A 13014-nucleotide genomic window follows, 5' to 3' on the forward strand; every position below is an offset into this window, starting at 1 on the left:
CTATGAACATGAGTTTGACCAAACTGCGGGAGGCAGTGGAAGATAGGAGTGCCTGGCATGCTATGGTCCATGGGGTCACGGAGAGTCGGACACAACTAAATGACTAAACAACAACAACAACAAGCATTTTTATTAATACATTCCCCTAATATATGGATTTTTTTGCATATTATTTGGTTGGATATATTTGATTGGAAATTTGCAGAATTCTGAGTGCAAATTTCAAAGGATGACTGAGTTTCAAATATTAGTGAAACAAAATGTTTTTTTACAAAAATGCGTATGTAGGGAAAATTGCATACAGACACACATATATATTTGAGAGAAAATATAACTTTTCATGAAAACATTTAATTTTTTTAAGTGAGCTGATATGAAAATGTAGAGAACAGAATTGAAGACTGGAAAAATGAGAAACTGAGAGAAACCAACACTGACAGATTCAGCCATCCCTAGATGTAATATAGGTGAAATGAAATGAAACAGATCATAATGACAGCATAATGAGAGAGAAAGACACAGAGAGCGAACAGTACCAACACAAAAGAAGCACTACTGAGAGTTTAAACAGACAAATTATAACTGAGCTGAAGGTCATATAATTTATAGAGCCCAACCGTAATGATTCCTAAAATACAAGTCACAATAGGTAAATAGGTAAATAGCTTCCATTCTAAGGTTACTCAATATTTCAGCAGTCCCAAATATAAAGCCTTGGAACTATTGTGCACTGCATTCATAATTCAACAATCCTCCTTTTTGTTGCCTACTTGGGACTGTAAATGCAAAGGGTTGTCAAGCACCTGGCAGTTTTCACTTAATGGCTGAGGAACCAGGGTGATGTTGGCCATGCCTGAGTCTGAATTCAGTGCGATGTTTCAGTGACTCTCAAATTTAAATTATGTACCTGAAGAATACAGATGATGCTGGGACAAGTGGTCAGTCATTATGGTTTCTGGTACAAACTGGTGTTAAACCTGCTGAGCTACTGTGGAAAGTTAGGCTGGGAGTGTGTGACGTGTGACCCTCCTGATGTTGATGGACTACAATTCCCATCATCCTTGTCCACTCAGGTGAAAGAGCCATCTTCAGTGCAGAAAAGAATAGGTGAGTTAATCATGAAGCCAACCTACCTCAGAGGGTTGTTGTGAGGGTAAGAAACCTACCTCAGAGGGTTGTTGTGAGGGTAAGATGTGGCATCTTGAGCTCCTTGGGCAAAACATGGGATATTTATCCCATGTTTTGCCCAAGGAGCCTGGTACCAGAGCCTGCAATAAACCCAGATGCTAACTTTGCTGCCACATACACACAGATAACACAATTACTGGACCCAACAACATCAAACATACCACCTCAGGCCTATTTAATTGCTAATCTTCTAACATTGTGTATGCCATCAAATGCCAGCAGTGCCCTTCAGCTCTCTATATTGGACAAACAGGCCAAACCCTATGCCAAAGGATAAATGGACATAAATCTGACATCAGGAATCACAAGACAGAGAAACCAGTAGGAGAACACTTCAATCTCCCAGGACATTCTATACAAGATCTCAACGTAGCTGTCTTATTACAAAAGAATTTCAGAAACAGACTTGAAAGAGAAGTTGCTGATTACAACTCATCACTAAACTGAAAACTATGGAGAGACCTGGTATTAATAGAGATATTCAATTCCTGTCTCATTACATATGCTAATCATCTGCATACTATCCATTGCTTTTTCCTGTAGGACTAATTGCAGTTGTTAACAGTCATCAATAGGTTTACCATACCCATTGAGTCAATCACCCATCTCCTACTACCCTCCTGAGAAAAACCCCAGCCTCCCACTATATATAAGGTCCTGGTGACTTCTGTTTCAGTGTATCTGAAGAAGTGTGCATGCACACGAAAGCTTATACCAAGAACAAACTTAGTTGGTCTCTAAGGTGCTACTGGACAATTTATGTAACACAAGAAAGAAAAAAGGGAGGGAGAAAGACTTTAACTGAAGATGCCAGAGATTGAACCAGAGCTTTTCTGTCCAAGGGCCACAATTCCCTCTTGGCAACCATCTAACAATCACATGGGCAGAGTCGGAGGCAAAGCTGGGCATAATGTAAATTTTACCTGTATGCAGTAGGCTAGTTTCTACACCCACCCACACCCTACACATTATCCATCTAGGCAAGCTGGGGGAAAACCAACAAACCACCCAAGAAAAATGCAAAGCCGGGAACAATGATGGCGAGTGTGGTTGAGGAGATAATGTGTAGCTGGGGCAATGTGGGGAGATACCAGACAGTGGCATAGCATGGAGGTCACAAGGGCTGTTGCCCCAGGTGCAAAATTCTTATGGGTGCAAAATTACAACACCCACAGCTATGTGCTTCTCAGGGCCGGCCCTAAGGCAAGGTTGGGGGGCGCAAGGCGCTGGGGGGCGCCGTGCTGCTCTGCCTTTGTGGCAGCTGCGCTGCGCCCATGCAACAGCTGTGCTCGGAAACGGGAGGGGGGCGCCGGAGGGATAATGCGCGCTACAGTGCCAGCTATGCTTAAGACGGCCCTGGTGCTTCTGATGCTGGGCTCTGCTGAAAATGGCTTCTCCATGCAAACTAGGAAGTAACATTTCCGGACAATTGAGGCAATTCTTCACTTATCCCTGTGGCTGCAATCTCCTGGGTGATGCAGATGCTTGAATGTGCATGCATACTCTGTCCAGTTCCCTCCTTCCCACCCACCACCACACCTCTGCATGGCTCCATAGACTGGAAACCCATGTTATGCCAATGTGACCAAAGTGTCTAACAGAGAGGCTTAGGGAGGCATTTTTAGCCCCTGGTCTGAGATTTCCCAACCCTGGTTGAAACACACAATGTAGAACCTAGTGCATAAAAGTGTGTATATACATATCCTATGGCACTATTAAAAGCAAGGTTTAACAACCTCTAATAAACTTTGCACACCCATACCCCCCACAGGTTTTGCTTATTAAAATATGTTGCAATATATCCACTAACAGTGGGCTTTTGACTTGACCTTTTTGGTATCTCGGTCTCAGTTACTGCAACAACATTTGTAAGCAGTCTTCTTCCTTTTTTATCTTTGTACTTTGTCAGGTCTTTCTGTGCAGCCATGGGAAATGAGTCAGATACTTACGCGCTACAGATTGACTAATGTTGACAGCCACCTACCTACACATTATGTTGAAATGCAGGAAGCAAAGCAGCATTCAGGAACCCATGCTCCTCACATATCATATAACTTAGGGGAAGTTAGCATTCAGAAGCACCCACCTGTATGTGGTTCAACTGAGAAGTAAGGCTGTCCCTCCAAGATGCTGTAGACGAGCTTGGCACTGTTTCCGTAAACAGGATCATCTGCATCGGTGGCTGTCACTTTGGTAACGTAAGTACCTAGTGAAAAAGAAAAGTATGCTTGATGAAGAATACAAGTTGGCAATCTGTTAGGAATGAATATGGACAGAGGACTCGCTCCATACTCTTTTCCTCTGTCTTAATAAACCACTCATACAGAAAATAAAACATGATATCAACTGAGCAGTAAAGAAACAGCCGAAACGAGAGCAAGCCATTCCTCAAACAATCAGAAGACTCTGACAGTTGTTTGAATAAGGGTCAGCAAATTTTATCTCAAGGTCAGAAACAAGGCAGAAGGATGAACCTCCCCTTGGTATGGTAGTGAGCTCCACATCCTCAGTATCACCATGCAGAAGGACCTGTCCTGGGTACTTCAGATGGCAGAGTTAAATTCATTATTAAACATACATTGATGTGCAAAGCACTGCAATCCTAACATCCCTGCAGTTTATGAGCCCTCCTCTCCACCTACCCACAGACATGCACTCAGCAAGGCAATGAGCATAGCATCATTACAAATAACAATGTTCTCTAAATATTGATGTTTTATTTAAGACATCTGCACTGTGCCTTTCTGCATAAGCCACCCAAGACAGCTTGGCAGTAAACAAGCAAACAAGCCAAGGCCACGGAAACAATTAAACACTAAGGTATCAGCAGCCTAACAATAAAAACACAATCAGATCTAAACATTAGGATTTGCTACAAGCAGAAGAAAATAAAGCTGCTTTCAACTGGTACTTAGAAGAGGTAGCAATGTGCTGTGTGTGCAGTGTGCAGTGCTGGAGCCAAATTGACACTCCTACTGCTGTGCCCATACTGCACTGACCTTTCGACTGAATGGTCCCCCCCCCCTGCTTTGGTTACTGGCAGTGACTTCTGCATTGGGAAGCCAGGTAAGCAACAACACCACACCACGCCTTTCTGCCCCTATGGGATCCAAGCTATAAACACAATATAAAATATATGTTGTTGCTATACTATATAATATACGATGCTAATTAGTAGCACAACATCAATCAGCAATATTTATCAGGGCAGCACAAATTGTGTATGGGAGGGGGCATTATCAGAGCAACCCCAAAGCCCATCTGAAATATGTTCATCTTGGTGTGGAACCTAAAAAGTGCTTAAAGATAAAGGTAAACGGACCCCTGACCATTAGGTCCAGTCGTGACCGACTCTGGGGTTGCAGCACTCATCTCACATTATTGGCCGAGGGAGCCGGCGTACAGCTTCCAGGTCATGTGGCCAGCATGACAAAGCCGCTTCTGGCGAACCAGAGCAGCACACGGAAACTCTGTTTACCTTCCCACTGCAGCGGTACCTATTTATCTACTTGCACTTTGAGGTGCTTTCGAATTGCTAGGTTGGCAGGAGCTGGGACCGAGCAACGGGAGCTCATCCCATCGCAGGGATTCGAACCACCGACCTTCTGATCAGCAAAGTGAACTACAAAAGAGAAAGAGTTTTCCTGGAAGGAACTCACTCCAGAGAAGGCTCTATCCTGTATTGCCACTCGTCATACTTTAAGTACTGAGGGTGGTGGAAGGCACACAGAGCACAACCTGCAAGATCTGCAAGATGTATTTTTTAAAAAATAAAATACATTTATAAAAGCTTATTTTAAGTGAAATATTATGACAACAGCAGGCAAGGTGGGGGGGGGAAGAGAACCAAATATGGATAATCCATGTGATGGGTTATCCTTGGCAGGTTCTCACCAACAGGATGGAAGTAAAAATGTTAGAGTGCTCTTGGGTTCTGTCTTTTTACAGATTTTTTATTTTAAAAAAATATGGCAAGGCTTGTGACTGTTTCCATGGTAGTAAGCAAGGGGCATTCAAAACTGGATCTTTCTCTTTGCCCTTGGCCTTCTGGACATTAGCAAAGGCACTTAAATAACACAGATGGAGTCTAGAGCGAAAAGTCTTATTAAAACTTTACTGAGGAAACTCAGCAAAGCACCCTGTATAGTTTGAGGAGAAAGGAACAGAAAGGTTTTGCTTTGTTTACTTCAGGCCTTGTCTGTAGCAGGGAGACTTTCAACTAAACACCAAGAGAAGAGAATGTCTCTCAGGATGATTCAGCCAATCAAAGAACACACTACCTCAACAATCATTGTGTCAATATGCCTGGTTGCTAAGCAACACCTGCACCTGTCCCACTTTTGGTGAGTTGATTTAAGAGAATTAACCCTTAAGTTGCATACTGAACGATCCCCGCAGTTGCACTTCTAACACCAAGAATATACAATTTCAGGTTATGGATTTTAAATTGACTTTTCAATAAATAACTTTAAAATGGCTTTGAAGTAAATTACATTAATATGTAATTTAATGTTGCAACAGGTTGGAATGGATTTATGAATAAATCTAAGACTGGAAATCGACTGATTTATCTGTCTCTACACCTAAAAACCCGATTTCCGTGTGTGCCATTCAGCAGGAATACACCAACAGGGTGAAACTTCTTGAAATACTTTTATTTTAGAATAGTTATATTATTTGAAGTACCTTTGTAAAATGTAAAATAAAACTACCTATTTAAATTATGTGGATTTCCAAGCATTTCCAAAGGAAGCATATCAAAGAGATACAAAATTCCAGATGAATAATACAATATAATATATTGCATTTAAGGTTTTGCAATAGCATATTTCAAAGAAACTGGCAGTGTTACAGCTGCAGCATACAAAATCAATGGTTTGAAAATGATATATTTTCCTTCTTTGATTTCCACTTATAATAGTTAGAGGAAGCCAGTGGCAGAAACTGAATATCCTCTGTTGTCTCAGAAATAGCTTTGTCTCCTCCAGTTTCTTTTACTTTTTGCATTAGCCAGAGTTTTTTTTTTAAAAAAAAATGTCAAATAATTTCTTAACCTTTTCAGATCATTCTTTGGATTTTGGTTGGAGAGAATGTTAACCAAATTATATTTAAGTCATTTCTCCTTGATTTGTTGCTGGTATGTCTTTTAGAAAATGAACGATGGCATTAATTAATAGGATAGGCAATCTTGAGTAAATGGCCCAAGAGAAGGTTGTAGTGAATGGCTTGGTGTAACTTTGTGCATGAGGAAACATACTTCAGGAGGGGGAGGAACTGGGGTGTCGGCCTAATAGCTGAACTCGCAACAGAGTACTGTGATCCTGAGCAGGTCTGAGCTCACACTGATATCCCAATCATAAATGGACATCACTGGGATCCAAAAGTACAAACAAGCATACAGTGGTACCTCGGTTTAAGTACACAATTGGTTCCGGAAGTCTGTACTTAACCTGAAGTGTACTTAACCCGAAGTGAACTTTCCCATTGAAAGTAATGGAAAGTGGATTAATCCGTTCCAGACGTGTCCACGGAGTACTTAAACTGAAAGTACTCAAACCAAAGCGTACTTAAACCGAGGTATGACTGTATAACCAAACAGTATGCCAAACACAATTGCACCTTGACTGTTCCTAAAGACCATACTCAAAAGCTGAAATCAACCATTACTGAGAAGTGGTTAAGGAGTGTGTCATGGTGGTGGGAACCTGTGAGATAACCAGCCTCATATAACCAACATGCTTAAGTTTAATTAATGCATGAATGGTGTAAAACCATAGAGTAGACTGTCCTGCCAGGCTTAACTCATATTGAGAGGGACCAAGGGCGTACCCACCATTCGGCAAGTTAGGGCAGCTGCCCTACTCTAGAAGCAGGGCTGGTGGGCAGAGGCGGAGCACAGCCCGGCGGAGCGCGAGTTCGCCATTCCCGCTGCACCGCGCCGCACCCTCCCTCCAGCTCCCCGGCGCGCCCTCAGGCAAGGCCAAGCGCGGCGGGGAACCAGGGAGCGCGGCGCAGCGGGCGGGAACGCTGAACTCACGCTCCGCTGGGCTGGGCTTCGCCTCCGCCCACCAGCCCTGCTTCTAGGGAGGGGCACAGCCCGGCGGAGCGCGAGTTCGCTGTTCCCGCCCACTTTGTGGCCCCTCCCCTTCCGTGCCTTGGCCCCTCCCCTTGCCCCCCCTAGTTTTGATCCTGGGTACGCCCATGAGAGGGACTAGGTAATCAAGCCTTTGTTCACCCTCCAGTCTACCTGAGAAACTCAATGTGTGAGGAGGTCTGAGCTGGTTGTTCCAAGCTCAGACCACATGGCTCTCACAAGCCACTCTTGAGTTCCTATACCAATAATTTAGGAACTTTCACCACTGTAACTAAGCCAGGTTTTAATGCCTGTGCAACTTTTTTCTGAATGCTGAAAGCACATGAATCTGATCTTTGGAGAGTTGTAAGTAAACCATTTTTAATTTACCAAATGAGTGGCCTTTTCTATCCTAGGGAAAGAGGGGACTATTTTGTAACTCACAATATTTTAAAGGTCTAGCAGCCTATACGTTCATGCTTTACTTTGCTGCATATTTAGTGATTTAAAATTTCTGCTGGGGTTCTCTCGTCAGAGAGTACTTGCCCCAAACTTGGATCTCGGAATTCTCTTTAATGCATCTGTGTTGCAAGTCAAACAACTCCAAGTTAATATTATATGGTATGCTATACTAAGCATTTTTCTTTACATCTTAGCCAAGAATGGTAACAGATGAGCCTAATTACAGAGTTCCAGTTGACAACTCCATACAGGATCCAGCACCTTCACTGATCAGTCATCCAGTCATTATCCCCAAATAATTTGATGCCACTATGTGTCCCTACGCTCTGCACTCATTGAATGTTAGAGGTGAATACCTGTCTATTTTGTACACAGATGGTACACTCGTTGAATACAATATGTGAACACTCTTATTGTGTATGATGTGTTAACAAAGCTTGGCCGAGGGAGAATAACTTTAACCCTCTGCTTATAATTTGACTTCCACTGAGTTGTACAAATCTTTCACACAAACACTTGCACATTTGTAGAGAAAGCTTGTACCTCTGTTCAGTGTAAAATGTGAAGAAGCCTTGAGGTAAGACAAGCCCAGCCCACCGCAATGTGTGTGTTTTTAAAAATCCTCTGAACCAGAATGATTTGAAGTCTGTAAAGCTAGCTAGAGCTGAGATTAATTTGATCTCTTCCCCGCAAATTCTCCTCTAGCTTTTCTCTGGGCAACCTCTCTCTTTGTGTGTGCAAGTATTCCAATAATATTTAAGGTTCAGCATCAGCATTTCATATTCACGGATTCTGCAGTGGCAGCTGTCAACATTTGGCAGAATCTTGAATCTGGCATGCAGTAGCCATCAGGATTTGACATGATCTGACAGTGCCTGATAATGAAATTTAGCAAAATATATATTAATTTCATTTAGCCAGTCAAAACAGGTGAAATAATTTCACTTGTGGATGTCAAATTCTGAACTCAGAATTCAAATGTTTATCACATTCAAACTATGGTTGAAGTCCAACCTTCATTATTCTGAAATGCAAGAGATTTTGAAAGTTTGCAAATAAATAAATAAAAGACAATCACTTCAGCTTTCTTGCCAAGCCAATTCTCCACTTTAGTTCTCCCAGCTATTTTTCGTTAGATGAGTCTTAACAAAACTGCCACACAGCCAAACATCAGTGTATTTCCTCCAAGCACCATTTTACTGCTGGTGAATCTTATTTTTTATTTTACTGATGGGAGACTAAGGCAGATAGAGGGGTGGGGAGGGTGAGAGGGAATGCCCCACATGCACATGTGCACTTCTGTTCCCCCATGATTCACCCATGAAAACACAAAGGTTTATAAGCAGAGGTTAGATAGCCATCTGTCAAGTATGATGTAGCTGAGAGTCCTGCATTGCAGGGGGTTGGACTAGATGATCCTTGGGGATCCAACTCAACAATGCTATGATTCTTTTAGAATACAACCCCAAATTTCACCCTGCCATTTTCTGGGGTCAAAGGGACTACAGACAGATTTGTTCTGGAAGGAATTTGCACAGGAATGAGATTCCCAAAAGTGGTTTTTACATCATGTGAAAGATTGCATAAATCATCAGGTAAGGCAATGTCAAGAAAACTGTCAGAATGCAGCCAGTGAGAGTGCCCAACATCTCACAATGAATCATGTTAAAATAAAATACCCTGATCAAAATAAAACATAATGTCATTATTATGTAACTGCAACATTTCCCTGAGGTAAAGGTAAAGGGACCCCTGACCATTAGGTCCAGTCGTGACCAACTCTGGGGTTGCAGCGCTCATCTCGCTTTACTGGCCGAGGGAGCCAGCATACAGCTTCCAGGTCATGTGGCCAGCGTGACAAAGCCGCTTCTGGTGAACCAGAGCAGCACACGGAAACACCATTTACCTTCCTGCTGGAGTGGTACCTATTTATCTACTTGCACTTTGACGTGCTTTCTAACTGCTAGGTTGGCAGGAGCTGGGACCGAGCAATGGGAGCTCACCCCGTCGTGGGGACTCAAACCGCCTATCTTCTGATCGGCAAGCCCTAGGCTCCGTGGTTTAATCCACAGCGCCACCCATGTACCACAACCTTCCCCTGAAGAACTCCATTAATTTCTTTTCACTACTTAAAATGAAGAGAAGGGGAGGAGGCAGCAAAAGGAAACTTAAAAACACCGATTTGTTCCTTCTCTGCTACCACTATGCAAGGATTCTTTGCAATGGAACCAAGTTTCTCCAAAGCCTTTCTTAAAGGGGCGGCAGTTCTCTTGCAGGGAACACAGAAGCAAAGAGCACGTTCTATCCTTTATGAAGATCCAGATAACGTCATCTTTTGCTGTGCTGAGTGATGCAAGTTATGGAAATAAATCCCCAGGATGAGCATCTTCATGGAAAATGAAGATGAAGCTCTGACTCCTGTGAGTTCTGCTTCAAATTAAGCCTTGCCATCGTCCAACTACAACCTGGAAGTTCTGGGCTTATTATTGTTGTTAAAAAGTGTTGAAGTTTTTGTTTTTTTAAAAAAATGGCTTAAGTTTTAACCCAAATAATTAACAGCTAAAAAGATGTGTGTCTTAAAAAATAAATAAAAAACAGAGTATATTCTGGACCACTTTAGGGCCATAACAAACTTTTTTTAGTGAGACACATTTGGTATGATACGTCTTGTGGGTTGGTTGGTTGTTAAATAAGAAAGTTGCTATTATGGCCTAAGTTGCTTTTAGTTCCACTTCTAATAATATAGGTGATTTTTTGCAGAGGCTACTGCAGCAACATCCAGAAAATGTGCTTGTTCCTTTGAGACACACATAATGCTGCCTTACATAACATTAGCACATTTTGGGATAGATATGTAGGGATATTTTAGCATGTTATTTTTACGACTCACTGTGACTTTCCTCAAGACACATTTCTGTAATGTGAATCACACGGCAAGTAAGTGGAGGCTGCAAAAAGGTGCAACAGATTTTAATTAATGAACACCATTCAATGTTAACCAAGGCTCATTGTTTCACTCTGTTTGTGCAGCTTTTGAATATTCTCCCTTACAAAATACACATAGTGACCCACAGAAGTAGATAATGATAACAGTTGCTCCTCGATCTCTCTAAGCACATCCTGACTGTCACTATTTTGGGGTGGGATTCAATCACATACCAATGAATTCAGGTTGACTGGGAGGTACTGCTCAATCCACCTGCTTCTCCATGACATTTTTTTTGCAATAAGGAAAGCGATGGGGATATGCACTGGAAAGTGAGACATTTGCTTTGATGAAACATCATCTAACCTCTGCACATACAAATCAGAATGACTGCTCATTAAATAGCCAATGCCATATCATCCCCCTGCAAACAAATCAGAATGGATGTTCAATAAACAGGTCGTCTGTAAGCGCTCTCTCTCTCTCTCTCTCTCTCTCTCTCTCTCTCTCCTCCCCCCCCCCCCCGATGCACAAACTAGTTTCTGTTTGCTGACAAACTAGATTAAAATCCTTCATAAACTAAAGATATGTGCACTTGGGTAGTGCTGTTCTGTTGCTTTGGCTCTGTTTTTTATGTCTTAGTCAGGGTACCGAATGTGCACATTATTCAGAAAGAAAAATGCATACAGCACCCTTGAGGAAGAAGGAAAAGGCAGATGAGGGGTGGGCTGTTGAAATGTGTGTACTGGGGGAAAAAATAAATAAAACTTGTATGCCCTGAAGGACTGTGCTCATGGCATTAGAAATTTGCATGCATTCATATTCAATGAATGAACCATTCTGCTGAAAGATTGTAATGGTTAGGAGGGGGCGGGGAGAGAGACGAAAACTGGTCATACTGTACCTTTGAGCATGCTTTCTCACTCAGTAGGGTTTGCTGGTGTATATGTATATATATAAGTGTGTGCATTATCCCTGCTACTAAATTCTGGCAGGTTGCAGTGTTCACTTGATTTAGAACAGGAATATCAACCCTGCACCCCCCCCCCCCACCGCTGATGGGCTCCAACTCCCATCATCCTGAACCAACATTGCCAACGGTCAGGGATGATGTAAATTGTAGTCCAGCAATATCTGGAGGGCCACAGGTTCCCTAGGCCTGATTTAGATGTGTAGTCTAAATGTTTGTTGTGTTCACTGAAGCAATAGTCCATATAAGTGTGCACCAAGATGGTATGTCTATGAATTGCAGCCAACATGTCCAGATTAGCCAAGTTTGAATATTTTTGGGTGCATAAAAATAGTACTGTTCTCTTAATTGCATCTATTGCATCTACATTTCATAATGAATGTGAACCACCTTGAGGAATCTCTACTCTAAGATGGCACGTAAATAATTGAAATAATTAACTAAATAAATTGTGACTTTCCCAGCATTTAGGTGTAACCCCATCAAGACCCAGGGTGGTGTAGTGGTCAGAATGTTGGAGTCAAATCCCCACTTGTCCATGAAGTTCACTAGGTGACCTTAGGCCATTGTCACTCTCAGCCTAACCTACCTAACAAGATTGTTGATGGGATCAAATGAAGAGAGGTAGAAACATGAGCTATTTGGAGAAAAGGTGGGATATAAATGTAAAGTATTACAGACATAGGGACGCGGGTGGCACTGCGGTCTAAACCACAGAGCCTAGGGCTGGCCGACCGGAAGGTCAGCAGTTCAAATCACCGTGAGGGGGTGAGCTCCCATTGTTCGGTCCCAGCTCCTGCCCACCTAGCAGTTCAAAAGCACGTCAAGTGCAAGTAGATAAATAGGTACCACTCCGGTGGGAAGATAAACAGCCATTCCGTGTGCTGCTCTGGTGATGAGCGTGCAACCCCAGAGTCGTCCTCAACTGGACCTAACGGTCAGGGGTAGAATCATAGAATCATAGAATCATAGAGTTGGAAGAGACCACAAGGGCCATCCAGTCCAACCCCCTGCCAAGCAGGAAACACCATCAAAGCATTCCTGACAGACGGCTGTCAAGCCTCTGCTTAAAGACCTCCAAAGAAGGAGACTCCACCACACTCCTTGGCAGCAAATTCCACTGCCGAACAGCTCTTACTGTCAGGAAGTTCTTCCTAATGTTTAGGTGGAATTTTCTTTCTTGTAGTTTGAATCTCCCTCCTCTATATGACATCCTTTTATATATTTGAACATGGTTATCATATCACCCCTTAACCTTCTCTTCTCCAGGCTAAACATACCCAGCTCCCTAAGCCGTTCCTCATAAGGCATCGTTTCCAGGCCTTTGACCATTTTGGTTGCTCTCTTCTGGACACGTTCCAGCTTATCAGTATCCTTCTTGAACTGTGGTGCCCA

The 13014-nt window shown here is 42.6% G+C and overlaps 1 protein-coding gene across 1 annotated transcript in view; it reads right to left on the reverse strand.

The window, feature by feature from the left end:
• Window positions 1-13014, reverse strand: part of CDH8 (cadherin 8) — a 244222-nt gene that overhangs the window by 123338 nt on the left and 107870 nt on the right. The window contains exon 4 of the mRNA XM_035120354.2: window positions 3275-3394. Within this exon, the coding sequence (XP_034976245.2) occupies window positions 3275-3394 (120 nt within the window). The remainder of the gene's footprint in view (window positions 1-3274; window positions 3395-13014) is intronic.

Source organism: Zootoca vivipara, chromosome 6 (assembly GCF_963506605.1).
Source record: "Zootoca vivipara chromosome 6, rZooViv1.1, whole genome shotgun sequence".
NCBI lineage: Eukaryota > Metazoa > Chordata > Lepidosauria > Squamata > Lacertidae > Zootoca > Zootoca vivipara.